Source organism: Cebus imitator, unplaced genomic scaffold, assembly GCF_001604975.1.
Source record: "Cebus imitator isolate Cc_AM_T3 unplaced genomic scaffold, Cebus_imitator-1.0 Scaffold162, whole genome shotgun sequence".
Classification (NCBI taxonomy): domain Eukaryota; kingdom Metazoa; phylum Chordata; class Mammalia; order Primates; family Cebidae; genus Cebus; species Cebus imitator.
Genome location: NW_016107477.1, coordinates 1,813,324 through 1,835,381, shown reverse-complemented (window position 1 = coordinate 1,835,381; position 22,058 = coordinate 1,813,324). Strand labels below are relative to the sequence as shown.

Below are 22,058 nucleotides of genomic sequence, written 5' to 3'. Positions count from 1 at the left end.
CTAGATGGGTGGGGATGTTCTCCAGCCACAGAGTCTTTTCCAAAAGAAGCTGCTTTTATTTTATGATGAAGTACTTGACTTGTAACCAAATGGCAGAGAGGAGGCCAAGGGATAGGAATTCAGCGTTGGTGCAAATCACACGCTTTCATGGTGGTTCACTGGACTGTCTGGTTTCTGCCTTTCCTCTTCTGGAGGTGGCTGGCTGCCCATCTCTGTGTGCATGTAAGGAAGTATGTGGGTGTCTAAATCAAGTCTCCTGATCTATCGTCGTTTGGACTTTCAACCCCATTCCACTTTAAGCATTCAATAGTCTGATGTGTTTGTCTACCCAAACTCTTTCACTGTGGTGGCCAAATCCCGGGTGCCACACGCACCCCTCTCTGCATCTTCTGCCCCTCACACCTACCTGTCCCTGGGACCCTTCTGCCAAGGGAAGATCTCAAGGCCTGAAGCTTGGGGCTCCCAGATGCCACGTTGCTCTTTTCTCCTCCTTCGGTCCTCCAGCTCGCCTGCCAGGCTTGCCTTCAGACTCTGCCACGCCCTGCCCATCTTGTCATTGGCTGTGAGCAGCACCCTGTCACACCCCTCCACGCCTGGGCTCCTGTCTGTCTCCTGCATCTCCTGCCATCACTCTGTGAATTCAGCAGCCACCTAACACCTGATCTTTCCATGTTCAAACTGTGATCTGTGGAAGACCTTTCCCTGCCTCCTCCGCCAGCCTCTCCCATGGTCATACCCTTGCCTTCCCCACAGATATCCATCCCTCTCACAGTCTCGACTTTAAAAGCCTCCTATTAGCCAACCCATTTCTCCTCGTCTCCTCTCTGTGCCTCCCCACTCCTGCAGGTTTGCAGCTGCATGGAGACCTCTCGGCCGCCAGCCCTAATGCCCTCCCACCACCGTCTCCCCTCTTCTCTAGCCCTACATCACAATTCATCCTCCCAGATAGGTTCCAGGCCAGGGTTACAGGTGTTCCTCTGCAAACTCCCTTAACCCTTTGTCTCTCCCACTCCTGCCAGCTCAGGTCAAAGCCAACAGTCTGCCGTCTCTGTGCCAGAATCCACACAGGAGACCAAGGCTGGGGAGATGCACATCTCCTTCCTAGCTGGTTTGACTTGAATAGCATAGCCATCAGTCTCAGATGGAGCCTCCAAATGACATGGGGAGCCAATGCCTCACTCTGCTATGTTCACGGTTTTTACTCTCCGTGATGACTTGCTCATAGCTGCTTGTGGCTCAGAGCCCTGTGCACCGCAGCCTCTCTTCACACTCCAGCTGATGACTTGCCTCATTGAGAAGAAAGAGCTCATTCATCCAGCCATGCGCGGTGGCTCACGCCTGTAATTTCAGCACTTTGGGAGGCCGAGGCAGGCGGATCACGAGATCAGGAGACTGAGACCATCCTAATAACATGGTGAAACCCTGTCTCTACTAAAACATACAAAAAAAAAAAATTAGCAGGGTGCGGTGGCTCACGCCTGTAGTCCTAGGTACTCAGGAGACTGACTGAGATAGAAGAATCGCTTGAACCCAGGAGATGGAGGTTGCAGTGAGCCGAGGTCACACCACTGCACTCCAGCCTGGGTGACAGAGTGAAACTCCATATAAAAAAAAAAACAAAACAGAGCTCCTTCATCTGTCCACCACCAAAAAGACCAGCCCCTGCCTTTGTTCCCGACCCTCTGTCTCTTCTGCTACCACAGATGAAGGGTCCTTGCTCCTAGCAGAGCCCACCCAGTCCCAGCTTGTCCTCCGGACCCCATCAGCCCTCTCCTCCCTAGGGCATGCGCAGCAGCCACTCCTCACTCCTCAGTGCACACTCCCTCCAGCACGCAGACACCACCGTCACCCCATCATCAGCAGTGACAGCAAGAGCAGTGAACTACTGTGCTGAAGGTTGACACAGAGATTTTACACAGATGACCTAGTTTATTCCTCGTAATTCTCCTATGAGGAAGACATTGTTATTGTCTCCATTTTACAGATAAGGAGATTGAGGTATAGGGAGCCTGGGGCATCTGCTCAAGGTCATTTGGTAAATGGCAGAGCTGGGATTTGAACCCAGGTCTTGTGGCTCCAGAGTCTGTGCCTATACAGTAGTTTCCTCTTGTCCTTAAGGGATACATTCCAGGACCTCCAGTCGTTGCCTGAAACCTCGGCTAATACCCAAACCTCATATACACTGTGTTTTCCTATACATGCATAGCTATGATAAAGTTGAATGTGTAAATTAGGCACAGGAAGACATTAACAATAACTAATAATAAGATAGAGGTATTATAACAATATGCCAGCACCACTCCTCTTGTCCCTTGGGAGCATTTTTGAGTAAAGTCAGGGTGACCTGAACACAAGCCCTGCTACATGGCCACAGTTGATCTGCGAACCTGGATGGCTATGAAGGGACCAGCAGGCACATGGTTCACACGGCGTGAATCCGCTGGACACAGGCAGGATTCACTTCCTGGGCAGGACCCACTTCCTGGGCAGGACCGAGTGGGATGGCATGAGATCTCATCATGCTACTCAGAATGATGCCCGATTTAAAACTTTCGCATTATTTCTGGAACTTTCCATTTAATATTTTCAGACCTCAGTTGACTGCAGGTAACTGAAACCTCAAAAAGTGAAATCTTGGAAGGCAAAACCGCAAATAAGAAGGGACTGCTGTAACCTCTGTGCTCCACTCCCGGTCTCACTTTGCCTTCTGCAGCAGAACCCCGCCCCCCCCAGGAGATGCCACATCCCCGTCACACGCATGCTCAGTACCTGGCTCTGTTTCCCAGCAAGGCGGCTTAAAAGCGCTGCCCTTTCCTCAGGGACTGTTTCCTCCTCTAACCGTCTGGTCAGCCTCCTGCACATCCCTGGCTGCTCTTGAGAGAGTTACTTGAGACCCACGTGTAGCTACATCATGATCGTGCGGGGCACCCTGCACTGGGCTCCCAGCAACCCCTGGACTTCCTTGGCTGCCACAGCCCCTCGCACTCCTGGTTCCCTGCTCCTCTCTCGGCCCCGCCCTTCCTCAGTTTCCCAGCTGAGAGTGCAGGGCTGGTTCCACATGCTTTCCCAGGCTGGCCTTCTATGTTCCGACTGCTTTAACATGCCACCTAGATACGGCAGCACCCACCCGTGTTGCTCTGGCCTCCACTTAGAACTTGGGATTCGTGGATCCACCAGCCACTCAAGATCTCCATGTGGACTGGGATAGGTTCCTGGGTCACTCGGCATCTCTGTGTAGACTGGGACAGGATCCTTGGCCACTTGACATGTCTGTGTGGTCTGGGACAGGTCCCTCAGCCACTCAGCATCTCTACTGGACTGGTGCTCATCACCTGAAAGGAATTCACAGGTTTCCTCAGTCCTGCCCTCCTGCTCTTTGTCATTGCTACAAGGCACAATCACCACTCCCCTGGCTGTCCAAGGCCCAAACCTAGAGGCTATTTTTTATTTTCTTTTTTCTCACTCTGCAAATCCAGTCCATCGGCAAGTCCTTGTGCTTCTTCCTCCAGAACGTTTCCTGAATCTGTTCTGAGTCCCCACTGCCACCCTGGTCTAAGCCACCCACTCCTCCCTGTGGCCTGTAGTAACAGCTGCCTGACGGGGCCTGCTTCACCCCTGGCCCTGACCTGTTCCTCTGTTTAGACAGAGGATCTCCTAAAGCGATTCTTGGCCACTCCCACTTTCAAAGCCCTCCTGTGACTTCCCACTGTGCTGAAAATCCAAACACCCTCAAAGCCCTTCCTCCCTATGATGGAGCCACACCCGCCCTGTCTTGTCCCTCGGTGCTCCTGTGACACCGTGGTCCCTCTGACAGGGCCCGCGCAGGCACAGCCTTCCTCCACAACTGCAGTGGCTCTGGTTCCCTGTGGCCTCAGGTGGGCTTCCTGCTGTCCACCGTCATCAAGCCCCTCACTTTGCAGGGGCTTGCCCCTTTCTGTCGTTGAGAACTCAGATGAAATAGCAGCTTTGCCGAGTTATCTGTGTTGACTACTTAAGGTAGCCACACCGGTTGGCCTCTGTAGGACCCACTTTAACTCTCTGATGTATTTCTGAATTAGTTTCATGAGCAAAGGGATCTTCCTCTTTGTTGAGGGCTTTATCCTCATTCTAAAACAGTTCCTGCAGACAGAGGTAGGCAGTAACAACTGGTTAAATGAACGGATGCGTAAATGAATGAAGGAATGAGTGCCCCTCCCTCCTGAGGTTCAATATAAATGTTGACACAATTGTTGGGTCCTCTTTTTGAGGTTTTAAAAATGAAAAGTAGCAGCTTCCTTTCTCAACGCTGAGCCCTTGTTTTCCCCAGGCTCTCGGTTCAGCTACGTATCCGCACGTTCGCCGCCAGCGGCCTGATTTACTACACGGCTCATCAGAACCAAGCAGACTACGCCGTGCTCCAGCTGCACGGGGGCCGCCTCCACTTCATGTTTGACCTTGGCAAAGGCAAAACACAGGTCTCTCACCCTGCACTGCTCAGTGATGGCAAGTGGCACACGGTACGGTCTCAGGAGGCTTGTGGTGGCTGCTTCTGAGTTCTATTCAATCGATCACAGGGGTTCACTCCTTTTCCCAAAGGCACATTATCCCCATTAATCTCTATCTCACCCTGTGTGTCTGGTATCTCCCCCAGAGACTGCAGGTCTCGAAGGCAGGGATCTTTTCTGCTGCTGAAATATCCCCAGGGCCTTGCTTAGTACCTGACGTGAAATAGACACTAAGCAGATATTGGCGGGATGAACAAAAGGTACTAGACATGTTCTTGACTTGGCAAGGAGTATGTAAAGCCCACCCATGGCGTGAAAGGACCGAGCCTGCCCTCATGGTGTTTGCTTTCTGATAACCAGGACTCTGGAGCATTTTCTGGTCTGCAGTGTGCTTTCTCTGTGCCTGTAATTAGCCAGCTGGGTTGTCCTTGCCCATTACGCAGAAAAGCAAATGCACTGAGAACAGCAAGTTTTGCAGCAAATAAAGAGTAATTATTGCAGGGGCAACTTGCCAGGAGATAATTCGCAAAGCCACCTCCCCAAGAATTCAAGGACTAGGGTTAAAACCTTGTGTAAACATGGATAGTTTGGCAGCCAGCTGGGGGATAAGGACTGGCATGTGCTGATTGATTGGACTGGGGAAAAAGTCATTAGGGGGTTGAAGTTGTCTTCTTGTGCTGAGTTAGTTTCTGGGTAGGAGTTGCTGCTCTAGGTGGTTCCAGTTGGTTCATATTGAATGCAAAGTCTGAAAAATATCTCAAATGCCAGTCTTAGATTGTCCAATAGCAATGTTTTCTATAGGGGCAATTGGGGAAGATATAAAGCTTGTGACTATTGGTTATGTGATTCCTAAGTAATAAGTAGTTTAAAAAGGCAAGTTATAAAACAATGACTGGTTAGAGTTTATGCCTACATCTTAGCAGAAGAAACAATGGTTGGTTAGAGTTTATGCTTGTATCTCAGCAGAATTCAGGCCCCCATCACAATTCCAACCTTGTGGCACTTCCTTAATTTTACAAAGGCGATTCTGGTCCCTGAGCAAGGAGGGAGATAGTTTTGGTAAGAGACTGTTATCATTTTTGTTTTAAAGTATCAACTAAATTACTCCCATTTCAGAAAGGGATTGTTATCTTTGTTTTAAACTATCAATACATTCCTCCCATAGCTAGACTGAATTAGCAAGGACAGCTTATGAGGTTAGAAGCAAGATGGAGTCAGTTATGTCAGATTCCTCTTTCTGTCATCCTTTTACTATGTCAGATTTCTTTCACTGTCATAGTTTTTGCAAAGGCAGTTTCCTGCCTGCCTCCTTTCTTCTGCCAGATTCTTCAGCCACTCCTCATCACCAACTGTCTAAAAATTTGAGCCATCCTTTAGGATTGCATTCAGGTTGTTATAGCTCTCAGGAGCAGATGCTGCAAGCATACATCTGTTAAAGTTTTCTCAGATTCTTTAAAAATGATGCATGTTTTCATTTTGCTGTAGGTTAAGACAGACTACGTCAGAAGAAAAGGCTTCATAACTGTTGATGGCCAAGAGTCCCCCATAGTGACTGTGGTGGGGGACGCAACCACGCTGGACGTGGAGGGGCTGTTCTACCTAGGAGGCCTGCCCTCCGGGTACCGGGCCAGGAACATTGGAAATGTAAGCAGTACTTTTCGTACTCACGTTTTGCCTTCGTCGTGGTTGTGCTTGTTTTGTAGAAGAGCATACCTAGCTCATCGCATCTCTGTGTTTAAATTACCTTGTTTGAACCTGGGGCTTGGCTGCATGAGGTTGACTTTGCAGGCATGTCCACAGATCATGTGCTAGGGCCACCCCTCAGCACTCGATCAGTCTTTCCAGCCTGTTAGTTCCTGAACATTCCCCTTCCACAGCCACATGGGCACAGCACTATTCAGGGAAGCCCAGCAAATGCATATTCGTGCATTAGTAAACTCAGCATTTTTTGATTTCCACAATATTTCACTAAAATAATAGAAAACACTTCCACTGCATTATTAGCAAAGATACTCAAATGGTAGCTCTAACTTAGACATTCATGTGAAGTCTTGTGGCAGTGAAAGTTTTAAAACAAAAAGATGACATTGTGATGTGTTTTGTTGAGACCATTCTGATGAAGAGGAAGGAAAATGTGTCCGAGCCCTTCTTGTTAGAATCACCACCGTCTACTCTTGCATGTCATTTGGCTTAGATCACCCACAGCATCCCTGCCTGCATTGGGGACATGACGATTAACAGCAAACAGCTGGACAAGGACAACCTGGTATCTGCCTTTGCGGTGAATAGGTGCTTCTCAGTGGCCCAGGAAGGAACGTTCTTTGATGGAAGCGGATATGTAGCTCTTGGTATGTGTTAGCAACACTCTGGAAAGCAGTCCCCGAATAAGCCTGTACTCTGATGAGCCTATACTCTAAAATGACACGGATCCAAGAATATAAGACAAGACCTGGACAAGGCTGCAGGAAAACCACACTGAGTTCGGTATTCCATTGAGTCCTAATTTCTTGGCATACAAAGCTTTCTCAGGTCTTGTGTGATCTGGATGGCCTGATAAAGTCTTCTCCCGCCAGGATTGGTATGACCCCTGACAGAGGCCAGACATGGGGTGCTAGTTTCATCTGTATTTCCCCCAAGTTCTGTAAGGCACACTCACTGTCCAAGTTAAGAAAGGGCTTTGAATTAAAACTCAGCAGCATAAAATGTCTAGACCAGCCGGTGCCAGGGAGGCTGTGCAGAAGTTTGGGTGGGGAAGGGGGGAAGCCAGCGGAACATCTCTCGTTCTCTCTGTGCTTCCTATCTCCTGTTCCTGAGGCTCAGGCTCCAGCCCTGGAGGGCAGCCCCCTCTGTGGTCTCAGCTCCCCTTACACCCCCCAGATCGGAGCATACCATCTTCTCCCCTTTTCCCTTCAGCACTGGGCGTGGTAACAACAGCCTGCTGTTGCCAATAGCCCCAATGTGGCTCTTCAGCTTTCTTATCACCTGCACTAAAAAATCATTCCATTCCATCCCCACCTTTAACAAACTTAGTATGCACTCTGATACATTCAGTAAATTATGATTTGCCCAGTACACAGATACTAGGAAAATAACGTGGACTATGCTCGGATGATGATAAAGGGATTCCAAGAATCAAATCCCAACAACCCACGGGAAAGGCAGGATGGACGTGTCCATGGGGTGAGGCAGGGCCACGTGCTCTGTGGCCACAGATGAAGTAGACTCCTGCCTCTGCTCTGGCATGGCTGACGGCGTACGTCTTCTTTAAAAGCTCCGTGTCATCTCCCAGATGTGGAAGCCGAGGCTCCGAGGGCCGGAGTGACCTGCTGGTGGGGATGGAGCTGGATTCAAAGGAGGAGCTAGAGCCAGGTCCCCCCGGCCCCTGAGCCAGGAGCCCAGATGCGCAGCCTGGGCCTGGCAGCGTTCACCCCTGACTCGGGCTGTCCTTGTGTGTTACAGTCAAAGAGGGCTACAAAGTCCGGTCAGAGCTGAACATCACCCTGGAGTTTCGAACTTCGTCACAGAATGGCGTCCTTCTGGGCATCAGCACTGCCAAAGTGGATGCCATTGGACTAGAGCTCATGGATGGCAAGGTGGGTGCTTCCTCTACATGGGGCCTCCCTCCCCCAGTGTCGGAGACAGAGCAATTGAGAAACAGCAGATTCACGTTCACAACTATCCATTTTCATGGAGTCAAACAATGGTCCCATTAATATTTAAAAACAGATATTGCTAAAAAAAACTTTATTTATTTTAAAAGTCTGTTAAAAAATAACCTTTTGTATGTTTCAAATTAAGCTTTCAGCAAAATTTGCAACTGTAATACAGAGAACTTGTTTTCCTGAAACATCTGAGAATAAGCTGCTGACCTGATGCCCTATCCCTTCTAATTTTTTTAACTTTTTATTTGGAAATTATTACAGATTCATAGGAAGTTGAAATGAAATGTACAGGGAGGGCCCATGCACCCTTCAGCCAGGTTTCCCAGTGGCAGCATTATGCTTTTTTTTGGAGACAGAGTTTTACTCTTGTTAACCAGGCTGAAGTGCAGTGGTATGATCTCGGCTCACTGCAACCTTCGCCTCCACCTCCTAGGCTCAAGTGATTCTCCTGCCTCAGCCTCCTGAGTAGCTGGGATTACAGGTGCATGCCAGTACGCCAGGCTAATTTTTTTAATTTTTTAGTAGAGACAGGGTTTCACCATGTTGATCAGGTAGGTCTCAAACTCCTGACCTTATGATCTCCCAAAGTGCTGGGATTACAAGTATTATGCATTTTTCTAGGACAACGTCAAATCTGTGCCATGGACATCAGTACAATCCATAGAGCTTATTCAGTTTCACTGTTTATGCAGGCACACGTGTGCATGTGTGTGTGTGTGCAGTCATGAGTATGTATGTGTAGCGTCGCACAATTTTATCACGTGTAGCTTGTGATACATATGTGCAACCATCACCACAGTCAAGATACTTACTTGTATCAATATCACAAGGCTCCCCCTTAATGCCCCTTCATGACCACACCCAACCCCTGCATGCCTAAGCCCAGGCAACCAATAATCTGTCATTTATCTAACTGCTGTTTCTCCAGTGTTAGGCATCATTTTGAGATCAGCTTTTCACACTCAGCCTGATTTTGGGAGGTTCCTCTGGGTGGTTGTGCATATTAGCAGTCGTTCCTATTTTTTTTTTTTTTTTTTTTTTTTAGAAAAGGAGTCTCACTCTGTTACCCAGGCTGGAAAGCAATGGTGTGATCTGGGCTCACTGCAACATCCACCTTCCTGGGTTCAAACAATTCTCCTGCTCAGCCTCTTGAGTAGCTGGGATTACAGGCACCTGCCACCATGCCCAGCTGATTTTGTATTCTTTTTTTAGTAGAGACGGGGTTTTGCCATGTTGGCTAGGCTGGTCTCGAACTCCTGAGCTCAGGTGATCCACCTGCCCTGGCCTCCCAAAGTTCTGGGATTATAGGCATGAGCCACCATGCCCAGCCAGTCCATTCCTTTTTGTGGTAGGGTATTACTCCATGGGATGGACATACCACACTATAATTTTTTTTATGTAAAACATGTTATTTTTCTATGACAGTTCTGCTCTTGCTTTTCAACCTCTCATGTCCCTCTCCTGCTGGCAACAAAATGAACTCAACAATTTGCAGTACTAGTACTTTAGTCTCGTGCTTGAAAACTGCCTCCTTCATACAGTTTCTCCCAGTTCTCACTCTCCTTCCTCTCCCCTTTGGGGCTGTCTGGGTGCAGGCAGGATGTGAGGAAGGGAGTCTTGGTCGCCTTTCTCCTTTCTGTGGGCTCTCTCATGGACAGCAGTTGAGCCATAGCTCAGTCTCCTGGCCTTCAGTCTTCAGGGCAGCCTCTTATAGTGAGTGGTCTCTGGGGCCTCAGGATTGCCCCTGCGATGGGACTGTTCCTGGAGAGTTTGGCCAGTGTCCCTTGTGGATCAGGCTTCCCATCCTGGTTGTCATGGATAGTGCCACCTCTTCATCTTCAGCCACCTTCCCCCTTCCCCGTGGGGTCATGTGTAAACTTGTGAATTTCTGCCAAGCTGCACATAAGACCACGGGGAATCAGGGATAGGGTCTCTCTGGTCCTCTCTCTACCTAACTACATTTTACCAGCATTTCTGCAGCACTGAAGTCAACGCTTGTTGTTGGTGGGAGTAAGATGCTTGCATTTTCCAACACTAGTGCCTTTGGAAGGCAAGGAACAAGTCTCCATGTTCTAGATTCCCCAGGACTTATCGGTTGTTTCTAGCATTTCCCTACTTAATCCCCGCTGGGTTTTGAACCCCTAGGATATCCTGGAGTGGGGGTGGGGAGGATCATGTCTGACCTCCTGCCCTTCACCTCTTTTCTGATTCATGCCAAAACAGACACCTTGTTGTCGTATTGCTGCCTGTCTACACTGACTTATAGCCAACTTTATCCCTCATCTATACTTTAAAAACTTTTGTATCTATTTGTATGTTTTTGTGTGACATCTAAAAAATGTTCTCAGGGGTCAGGTACAGTGGCTTATGCCTGTAATCCCAAAGCTTTAAGAGGCTGAGGCAGGAGGATTGCTTGAGCCCAGGAGTTTGAGACCAGCCTGGACAACATAGCGACAACGTCTCTATTTTTGGAAAATATTTTATTTAGATAAATAAAAAACAAAAAATGCAATCAGATATGTAACTGCTGCAAACAAGGTAATTTTCTGTTGTATGATACATTTTACCTCTTATTGGATTACTATTTATAGTTCTTTTTGTTAACATTTTAGTTGTTGCCTAAGGATTTATGACTTGTATCTTTACTTTGTCACAGTCCACCTTGAAATAATTAATACTGAACAGTTTCGTATATAGCATAAGAATCTTCAAAAAGCGCACTCGAAATCTTTCCTCCTGCCTTAGTCAGCTTGGGGTGCCAGAACAAAGTACCACAGACTGTGTGGCATAAACAAAGGAAACTTACTTTCTTGTAATCCTAGAGACTGGAAGTCGGAGATCAATGTGTCAGCAGGGTGCTTTCTTCTGAGGCCTCTCTCTTTGACTTACAGATGCCTCGTCTCCCTGTGTTCTCGCAGGTCTTCCTTCTTTGCATGTCTGTGTCCTAATCTCTTATAAAGACACAGTCAAACTGGATTAGCGCCCCCCTAGTGACTTTATCTTTACTTACTTACCTCTTTAAAAGTTCCATCTTCCGGTGGCTCAAGCCTGTAATCCCAGCACTTTGGGAGGCCGAGGCGGGTGGATCACGAGGTCAAGAGATCGAGACCATCCTGGTCAACATGGTGAAACCCCGTCTCTACTAAAAAAATACAAAAAATTAGCTGGGCATGGTGGCGCGTGTCTGTAGTCCCAGCTACTCAGGAGGCTGAGGCAGGAGAATTGCCTGAACCCAGGAGGCGGAGGTTGCAGTGAGCGAGATTGCGCCATTGCACTCCAGCCTGGGTAACAAGAGCGAAACTCCGTCTCAAAAAAAAATAAAAATAAAAATAAAAAATAAAAGTTCCATCTTCAAATACAATCACATTCCTGAGGTACTGGGGGTTAGAACTTCAGTGTATGAATTTGGGAGGGGCGGTCTTCAGCCCATAACACCTCCTGTCTTTTGCAAAGCTGAGATCTTTTTACTTGCTGTAGGAGAGCATCTACTGTTCATCAGAAGACAGTAAATATTTGCTCATAGGTGCTGTCAATAGGTATGACTGGGCAGGGCACGGTGGCTCACACCTGTAATCCCAACACTGTGAAAAGTCGACGTGGGCAAATCACCAGAGGTCAGGAGTTTGAGACCAGCCTGGCCAATATGGTCAAACCTGTCTCTACTAAAAATACAAAAATCAGCCGGGCATGGTGGTGGGCACCTGTAATCCCAGCTACATGGGAGGCTAGGCAGAAGAATCACTTGAACCCGGAAGGTGGAGGTTCCAGTGAGCCAAGACCTCACCACTGCACTGGAGCCTGGGCAAAAAGAGTGAAACTCCATCTCAAATATCAATAAATAAATTAACTAAAAAATATGACAGGCACCTCCAGTAAGGCTATTAAATCCTAAAATGTCCTAAAAATGAGGGCCTCATTTAAGTATGCAATGTGCTTGGGCTTATGGTCATGAAGGTGGCTATTTGCCCTTTCTGGAATTTGGGGAATAGTATAACATCGGAATCCTTTAAGAAGCTATTTTTCAAAACCATTTTCTGTTTTTCAAAGTTAGCGCTTCTTTTAAACAGAATGCTGCGATTTTATCCACTCCAAGAGCTTATACCAATGGACTGCGTTCCTTAAGTACAGAAAAACTCATCAGGATATTTGCTTTGTTTAGATCTTGTTCCATGTCAACAATGGTGCTGGCAGGATAACAGCCTCATATGAGCCCAAAACCGCTGCTGCACTCTGTGATGGCAAATGGCACACACTTCAGGCCAACAAAAGCAAACACCGTATCACTCTGATTGTCGATGGGAACGCAGTTGGCGCGGAAAATCCACACACCCAGTCTACCTCAGTGGACACCAACAATCCCATTTATGTTGGTGGCTATCCTGGTACGTACAGATAACCTGCTCTTCCACTCAAAAGGGGCACTATCCCTGGAGGCAGTCTTAGTTCAGGTAGATATAGAATAGGGATTGAGAAAGGCACGTGGTTTGGGTGACAAATCCTTTACCATTTTAGAAAGGTGATTTCAAATACCTAAGAATTCTTGGAAAACTTCAAATAATCTACATACAAAAGTTAATCATTGGTTAAGATCGTGAGAACATTGGATCTGATATAAAGGCAGCTGGATGACTTTGCTGAGGGAAATTACATGACTCTCAGAGCTGGGAATCATTTTAGGGTTGGGGAATCATTTTAGGGAACAAACTTGTGACTCATCTCTCTGGTCAATTTCGGATTAGAATCATGCATTTTAGATGTTCCAAGGAATTGTTGCAAATAATAAAATAAACATCTGTTGTATGCCTTTTTAACTATGCCTTAAAATTTTATATATTAAAAGTTTCAGCCAGGTGCGGTGGCTCACACCTATAGTCTCAGCACTTTGGGAGGCCAAGGTGGGCAGATCACTTGAGGTCAGATATTTGAGATCAGCCTGGTCAACATAGTGAAATCCCATCTCTACTAAAATTACAAAAATAAGCCAGACGTGGTGGGTGGGTGCCTGTAATCCCAGCTACTCAGGAAGCTGAGACAGGAGAATCACATGAACCGGGGAGGTGGAGGTTGCAGTGAGCCCAGATTGTGCCACTGCATTCCAGCCTGGGTGACAGAGCGAGATTCCATCTCAAAAGAAAAAAAAAAAGTTTTCTATGAATTCTGCTATTCACTGACCCCACACATGTGGAAAATATTCTTCTAATTTTGATAGTGGAAAATTAAAAACAAAAAACCCACTTGAGATTATTTCTGTTCCTTTTGTGCTATGGGTCGAATTTCAACAAAATTAAGCAAGATTTGTCTTCTCTTCTTTCCTGAACAGCTGGTGTGAAGCAAAACTGCCTGAGCAGCCAGACCTCGTTCCGCGGGTGTTTGAGAAAACTAGCTCTGGTTAAGAGCCCGCAGGTGCAATCCTTGGACTTCAGCAGAGCATTCGAAATGCCAGGAGTTTTCCCTCATTCCTGTCCTGGGACTGAGTCCTGAACTTCCAGCAGAATCCTCAGTTGGAATCACTGCTAATATTTTGAGGAGAAATGTATGTGTGAATTAAGAATCTCTTCAGTTCATATTTCATTTCCAACTCAGGTTAAGTGTTTCCAGGGAGAGATTTTGTGTTTATGTTAAACTAAAACCACATGTGCAACAAATACCTCCATTAAATGGTCTAAAATGTAAATTGAGTTCTCTGGTTCTCTTTTTTAACATTTAAAAAAATAAATCTCTGTACACATTGAATGTTCTGTTGATTACTTGATAATATTTTATGTTTTTATTTTGGGCTTTAAAAAAAAGTGTCACTACAGATGATAATAGATTAGAGCAGAGTATGAAGCCTTTTATTTCTTCAGTAAAACACTAAGCTCCAATTTCTACAACAGACAAGCGTGTCATTGATTAATTCCAGATGAGCACACCAGGTTTTGCCACATAACCTTTTAAGGAGGCTCCAGCAAGTCATAGGGGCCCAGGGAGTGAAGGAAGGAGCTGTACCCTCCTTGGACATGGCTTTGTGCTATCAGGACCTCACCCAACAGTGCATTTTGCAGGATGGAAAGAAAAGAAAAGAAAAGATGGCATCATTTTAAGTTAGTGCTTCCTTTATGTCAATTTTATTTTCACCACTTGGAATGAAACAGTTTGCCTTAATCAGCTACTTTTCTGGGATAATGTGTGTAATTTGAAAAGAGGGAACATTTTTAAAACCATCTAAGTATATTCTTTTAATGGACCAAGCAGCTGTAAACCCAGATTTCTGGAGTCATATTCAGTCCTTTCCACGTGCATTTTAGTCCTGCTCTGTGGCTGTGGCTCCGGTCACAGCAGCCGCTATGCTATCCTTGTCCTTCAGAAAAATGATCCCATTTTCCACATGCTTACTTGAAGAATGGTCTCTTCCTGTCTCAGCCATGACCTGCTTTTCCAATATGGAGGAGGCCAGAGTCAGTGTCTGTGTCTCCGAGAGATTTTGATTTGATAAACAAGGTAGCTATGCTCCTGGTCCCTGTCCTTGTTCTGTGCCTTTCTTATGTGGGGATCCACACCTCTTGATGGGTATATTTGAAATCTGCGATTCTTTCACATTTAAATACCTGCATGAAGATGTTTATTAGAGAAAGGCAGCCGCCAGTTGTGGACGTGCTGATGGTTCTGTAGCACCAGGCCATGGGAGGAATGCGGACTCCTGCCGTCAAAGGCAGTTCCTGGGCAGCTGGGCTCAGAAGGGGCACCCACCCGTCTGGGCGGCAGTGCATGCCCCGGGGACCTCTTCACTGTGCCGTGGGTGGTCTTTGGTTTCATGTTTCTGTGGAAACCAGCGACAGTGGGAGATGAAGGCTCAGACCTTCCAGATCTTGCTCTGCCATGTTGGGTGAGGAAGTGACCAAAACCAGACACAGCGCACAGACTGTCAAGCTGCCTTGAGCTTTGCACCCCAGCCCTGCCTCCACCGCCCTGTTTAACAGAGTTAAAATGGAGCAGGGGCTTTTCATGGGTCTTTCAGCTGTTCATAAGGTCTTTCTGAAAGGATGCCTCAGGGAAAAACTCCCCCTTGGCCTTTCACAAGCACAGAGTAGGGTGAGCTGGGTGTTGATCTGTCCCCGGGACCTTGAGCCTGTGCTACCAGGTTGGGCTCCAGGTCGGTCAGACACCAGCTCTGGCTCTCGATTTGGGTTCTCACACTGATTCTTTAACTCCTCTCGACAAGTCTGGACTCAGGGTCTTAGAGAGGGTTGCCAGATAAAACACAGAACCCAGGGAAATTTGAATTTCAGATAAACACCAGAGACGTGTTTTTAGTGTAAGCACATGCTAAATATTGCACAGCATCCTGTGTTTTTCATTTGCTAAATCTGGCAACCCTGCTTTGGAGGGCCAAGGGCATAAAAAGATTATGATACCCTTTCCCTCACTGCCAAGTGATTCCAAATAAAAGCAAATCTACGTCTTAAAGCACGTACAACAAAATCCATTGAAGATCATATGTTTCTCATGATGCCTTTACTGGGATACCCAATTTCTTTCCAAAGTCTATTTTTAGTGCCCTAAGTCCTTGTTTAGTCTGTCAATTAATCCAGTACTTTTTTTTTACTGTGGCAAAATATAGAAATTATAAAATTTACCATTTTAAGCCATGTTTAAGTGTACTTTTTCATGAAATTCAATATATTTATGATGTGCAACCACTACCATTCATCTCCAGAATTCTTTTCCTCTTGTAAACCTAAACCCTGTACCAATTAAACAGTAAGTCTCCGTTCCTTCTTTCCCTTAGCCCCTGGCAACCACCATTCCTTCTGTCTCTACAAATTTGACCATCCTGGGTACTTCATGTAAGTGACTTATCACAATAGCTTCAAGGTTTGCCTGTGTTTAGCATGTGTCAGAATTTCCTCCCTTTTAATTCTGAGTAATAGCCCACTGTGTGTAGACATTTGCTTGTTCATTCATCCCTTGATGGGCACCTGGGTTGCTGCCATCTTTCGGCTATTGTGAATAGTGTCGCCATGAACATGGATGCACAAATATCTGCTCAGAGTCCCTGCTTTCAACTCTTTGGGGTGTATACCCAGAAGTGGAAATTCTGGATCAGATGACAAATCTACTTGTAATTTTTATTTTTATTTTTTTGATTCAGAGTCTCACTTTGTCACCCAGGCTGGAGTGCAGTGGTGAGATCTTGGCTCACGGCCACTTCTGCCTCCCAGGCTCAAGCAATTCTCCTGCCTCGGCCTCCAGAGTAGCTGGGACTACAGTTGGGTGCCACCATGCCCAGCTAATTTTTGTATTTTAGTACGGACAGGTTTCACCATTTTGGGCAAGATGGTCTCGAACTCCTGACCTCAAGTGATCCAGCTGCCTAGGCCTCCCAAAATGTTGGGATTACAGGCGTGAGCCACTGTGCCAGGCCCCTATTTGTAATTTTTTGAGAAAGCACTCTACTGTTTTCCATACCATCCAGGACAGTTTCTTCATTTGTAAAAGAGATTATGATACCAACCTCAGAGAGCTATCACAATATTTAGAAAATAGTGTCAAAACTTTATTTGGAAAGAAAGAGAGCACCTGAATAAGCCAATAACATTGACCGTAGTGAAATTTAATCCTCAGTCAATCACACCTGCCTTCTAAAAACGTCCAACAACCAGATGGATTTATAGGCAAGCGTTAGTAAACATCAGAAGAAAAGAAAACTGACCAACTCATTTAACACTGGTGGAATACCTTCATATGAAATAAGTATAAAACAATTATACACCAACTTTACTTAAGAGATATTTAGCTGTAAATATCTTTTATAAAATACTAATCAATTCAGTCCTTAGGGGAAACGATAACTGACTAAATTTGCAAACTTATAAATTCTTCTTTCTAGTCTTGCATGCGGTAACTTTTTTATTATGGTCAAACATTAGACGTAAGATCTACCTTCTTAACAATTTTTTTTAAATGCACAATGCATTATTGTTTACTACAGGCACCATGTTGTACAGACAGCAGACCTCTAGCACTTACTCGCTTGCATAACTGAAACTTGGTTTTTTCATTTTCATTTATTTATTTATTTCCCAGGCTGGAGTGCAATGGCGTGATTTTGGCTCACTGCAACCTCCGCCTCTTGGGTTCAAGTGATTCGTCTGCCTCAGCCTCCCCAACAGCTGGGATTACCGGCACACACCATCACGCCCGCCTAATTTTTGTATTTTTAGTAGAGACTCCTGACCTCAGGTGATCCGCCCACTTCAGCCTCCCAAAGTGCTGGGATTACAGGCATGAGCCACCATGCCCAGCACTCTGTGTATCTATGAGTCACTATTTTACATGTAAGTGGAATCATGCAGTGTATTACTTTGTTCTTGCACTGCTGTAAAGAAATAGCAGAGACTGGGTAATTTATAAAGAAAAGAGGTTTAATTGGCTCTCAGTTCTATAGGCTTTACAGGAAGCTTAACAGCTTTTGCTTCTGGAGAAGCCTCAGGAAACTTCCAATCATGGCAGAAGGCAAAGGGGGAATAAGACATTCCACACGGCAGGAACAGGAGGAAGAGAAAAAAAGTGGGGAGGTGCTACACATTTTCAAACAACTGGATCTTTTGATAACTCACTCATTATCACAAGAACCTCACCCAGGAGCCGGTGCTAAAGCATTCATGAAGGACCAGCCACCCCCATGATCCAATCACCTCCTGCCAGCCCCCACCTCTGACACTGGGGATTACAATTCAACATGAGATTTGGATGGGGATACAAATCCAAACCATATCCTGCAGCATTTGTCCTTTTGTGACTGGCTTATTTCGCTTAGCATAGCATCCTCCAGGTTTATCCATGCGGTTGCATACATGGATTTCCTTCTTTTTTCAGACAGGATAATATTCCCTTGTATGCACACACCAGGTTTTCTTTACCCATTCAGCCCTCAGTGGATAGCTGGGTTGACCCTGTGTCTTGGCTGTTGTGAATAATGCTGCAATGAACGTGGGAAGGCAGATCTCTCTTTAAGATTTTGATTTCAATTCTTTGGGCTATAGATCTAGAAGTGGGATTTCGGGATCAGATGGCAGTTCTGCTTTTAATTTTTTGAGGAACCACATGCTGTTTTCCATAATGGCTGTGTGATATGGCTGGCTTAGAGTTAGAACTTGAGCAATGCCATTTTGTACAAGACAAAGCTATTTTCCAAAAATAAGTTGTAACGACTGCCCCATTCTCCTCGCAATAACTGCTGACCTTGGCTTCTGTAAAGTTGCTTGCCTTTACTTATCAGTAACTGCCAGAAGTGCTTGCCTTTGCTCATCAGAAAGTGCTGAAAAGTTGCTTGCCCTGCATCCCCTCACCCTCTTGGTCCTAAATCGAGGATGTGGTTTTTCAGCTTAAAACCCCCGGTGCCCCTGAGCTCGGGGCCACAGGTTGGAGAGACGTGAGTCCTCTGTGGTCGCTGGCATAATAAACGACCTTGCAATTTGGCATACTTTTGTCTTGGTGTAAATATTTTAATCTTGCATTTCAATACCTCATCTGGAGGCCCCAGCGAGATTTTCCTATTCTCTTTTATCACCAGACAAAAGCCACCTCAGAGTCTCGCCCGGGTGGCCGCTCCCACCTCGCAGGCCTCTGGGGGGGTGCCCCCTGTTCTTTCCCAGGGCCCTGGAGTGCCACCGTGGAGGATAAGTGACCTCTCAGCCGACATTCACCCGAAATTCCTCAGGGTCCTAAAAACCTCCAGGGGTAAGTCTGGTCTGGGAACTAGTTCAAAGGAAAGGCCTGAGTCGGGGGACTGACGAGTCATTGCAACTCTGACCTGGCAAGCCTCACCAAGACGTCGCTTGAGGCTTCTGGTAGCTGGTGCAGTGGGTACCAGCGTTCGCCTTCTGGTAGCTGGTGCAGTGGGTACCAGCATTCACCTTCTGGTAGCTGGCATAGTGGGTGGCAGCATTCGGTTGTTTTCCATAACCTCTGTGTGAGTGAGAGAGTGAGTGTGCATATATGTAGTCCCATGGCTGAAAGGCTATGGGGCTTGTGTGGGCCTTCACCCACGGTTCCACTGGGGCATCGTAGAGCATAACAGTGATTCACCTCAGAGCTGTCCTACTTGGACTTCCATCCTGAGGTGACCAGGCCCGGGGATTATGCAGGTACACCTTAGCCAAGATGCTCCTGAAAATTCCTCCGGGAAAGTGGCTGGGCAGGCATCAGACTGGTCTCCCATCTGGGGGGCACCCACCCTTTGTCTGTCACTCTTGTATGTGGTCCTGTCTCGTCTGTAAATTTGTCAGTTTTATTAGACTCCTGCTAGCAGACATACAGTGGTTCAGGCCATCTTCCCTTGAGGTAGGAGATATCTTACAGTGGTTGATGAACCACTGGATGCAGGGAACTTTTATTGATTACACCCCAGCAGAAATTACTCATTTCTCTTTCTTCTTCACCTTCTTCCTCTATCACTGAGGCCTCACTTTTTCTTCCTTCGCCATGTGGCAGATAATCTTAACTCTAGTTGTCTTCATTATCTTCCTTGTTATGGTCATTGTAGCCTGTAAATTCTCCCAGCCACCTCCACTGGGAAAGGAATACTTTTGCCCGTGCTGGATTTAACCCCGTGTCAGGAAGGAAACTGTGCCCTCGGCACCTTGGAGGTAGTTTCTTTGGAGTTGTGGGGAACAAAACCCTAGATCAGAGTCTACGGGTGTTCTTTCCCAGGCTGGGATGGAACAAAGGTAACTGCTTATTCTGCCAGGGAAGTGTCCAATGTTGTTATGGGCGGTGCCCGACGGTGCATCACAGGGAGGCATAATGGCACCATCCCAATTGTTGGGAAATCCGGTGCCATAAACCACTAAAGACAGATTGGCAACTCTTTTTCTCACTATACAAATTGTGGTGGGTACAAAATACACACCCAGTTGATCTATTAGTTCATCTCTTTTGCCACATCCCCATTTTTCCATGGGCCTTGGATAGGAGAGCCTATAATCGAGAGGGTTATGCCCGAGCAGCACTAAACCTCCACAGAGTTTATTCTCTCCCATTGTGGGTCGCAGGAAGAGAAACCACCACTTTACCCTGGCCCTTACACCCTGTTCCTTTGACTAGGACTAGAGACAGACCCACCAATTCAATTGTCTGGTCCTTGTAGGACCTGGCTGCAGAAACTCTGCTAAAACAAGCTCTAAAAAGGGCCAAATTTGAATTTGAGGATTTCCAAAATTGGCTACACCACAGAAAGAGGAAGACACGGGTAGCAAGCAAGCAGCCCAAAAGAAGACAGAGAGGAGAGTGAAAAAGAGAGAAAGAGAGGGAGAGAGAGAGTAGAGAAGAAAGGAGACAGAGACAAAGAGAGAGAGGAGGCAGAGAAGAATTTAATGCTTTCCAGGATCCCTGTGTCAAGGGGACCAAAAGCCACAGGGGTGGGGAACCCACAAGCGGCTGCAAGCTCAGTTTTAAACTGACACTAAAAGTGTTTTTTCCCCTTTCTCTGCCAGCCCAGCCCCGCCTGGGACGATATTTGCATTCAAAATACTACTTAAGAAAGCTTTCTGCCTGCCCCTATAGTGAATGGCCTGTTAGAATAGTAGTTAAGGTGTAGGGCTTGTACCTACAAGGTTGCTGGTTCAAATCCTTAGTGCAGCCAGTCTTAAATTAAAAAAAAAAAATACCTCCTAGGAAAATGTTGAAGCTGAAGGCTACATGACTTTATAATTTATCTTGCTTAGAATTGGCTCTCTCTCTCTAGCAGAACTTTACCATCTAAATTGGCTTAAAAACAAACAAAAACTAACATAGTTAAAACTGGCTCCAAGCCCCCGGAGGAAAACCCACAAATGGGGTCATCTAGCTCCCGGCCTTGTACCCCACTCCAATGCATGACAGCCAACTTCAAGGTTGGGTTCTCAGGCCGATATGGGGTGAAATTAACCCCTGGAAAACTCCGCTCTTTGTGTGAGCTCGAATGGCCGTCTTTTGGAGTTGGGTGGCCAGATACTGGGACTTATGACCCAAAAATCATCCAGGCTGTATGGAAAATGGTTGCAGAAACTCCTGGACACCCTGACCAGTTTCCATTACATCGACCAATGGTTGGGTTTAGTTCAACAGCCTCCCCCATGGCTAAAGCACTGCATAAAACAGGCTGGACTTCAGGTCATGTTAGCAGGTCTGAGGAAAAGCCCCTCGGCACCGACTATTCTTCCAGCCCCTACAGAAGACCAAGAGTTGCCTCCACCGTATTTTCGGCCTTTAGGGACGGGGTCCCGACACCCCTCTCTGGACAGTACTAATGATCAGCCCTTGTCCTCTCTCCACACTCGAAGCGGGGTCCCACACCCACAAGAGCTGCTGCCCCTCTGGGAGGCACCACCTGCAGATGGCAGCAGCCGGGGCTGCCCTTTCTTTGTTCATATCCCTTTCTCCTCTAGTGACCTGTATAACTGGAGGGCTCAACACCCTGCATTTTCTGAAAAGCCCCAGGCACTCACAGGACTCCTGGAGTCAGTCTTACAAACCCACCGACCAACCTGGGACGATTGCCAGCAACTACTCCTGGTGCTGTTCACTACAGAGGAGAGAAGTAGAATTAAACAAGAAGCCCATAAAGCAGTAATTGGGATGGGGGGAGGATCAGTAGAGGACCACCAGGAACAAATTAATGAAATTTTCCCTTCCACCAGGCCCCAATGGGACCCAAACACCCCAGTGGGCATGCAGGCTTTGAACAATTTTCACCGGTACTTGTTAGAGGGGGTTAGGGGGGCAGCCTGAAAACCTACAAATCTTTCCAAGGTGGGGACTGTGACCCAAGTCCTGCAGGAGTCCCCAGCTGCTTTCCTTGAGCGCCTACAGGACGCCTACCGCACCTACACTCTTATTGATCCTGAGGCCCCGGAAAATCAGCGAGCCATAAATCTGGCTTTTGTTTCCC

At 46.7% G+C, this 22,058-nt stretch overlaps 1 protein-coding gene across 1 annotated transcript in view; it reads left to right on the top strand.

Moving 5' to 3' along the window:
* Nucleotides 1–13,820, top strand: part of LAMA1 (laminin subunit alpha 1) — a 180,002-nt gene extending 166,182 nt beyond the window's left edge. Inside the window, exons 58-63 of the mRNA XM_017543918.2 lie at nucleotides 4,307–4,496; nucleotides 5,970–6,128; nucleotides 6,679–6,832; nucleotides 7,944–8,077; nucleotides 12,306–12,528; nucleotides 13,467–13,820. Coding sequence (XP_017399407.1) covers nucleotides 4,307–4,496; nucleotides 5,970–6,128; nucleotides 6,679–6,832; nucleotides 7,944–8,077; nucleotides 12,306–12,528; nucleotides 13,467–13,627 — 1,021 coding nt within the window. The 3' untranslated portion in view covers nucleotides 13,628–13,820. The remainder of the gene's footprint in view (nucleotides 1–4,306; nucleotides 4,497–5,969; nucleotides 6,129–6,678; nucleotides 6,833–7,943; nucleotides 8,078–12,305; nucleotides 12,529–13,466) is intronic.
* The last annotated feature ends 8,238 nt before the right edge of the window (nucleotides 13,821–22,058 follow it).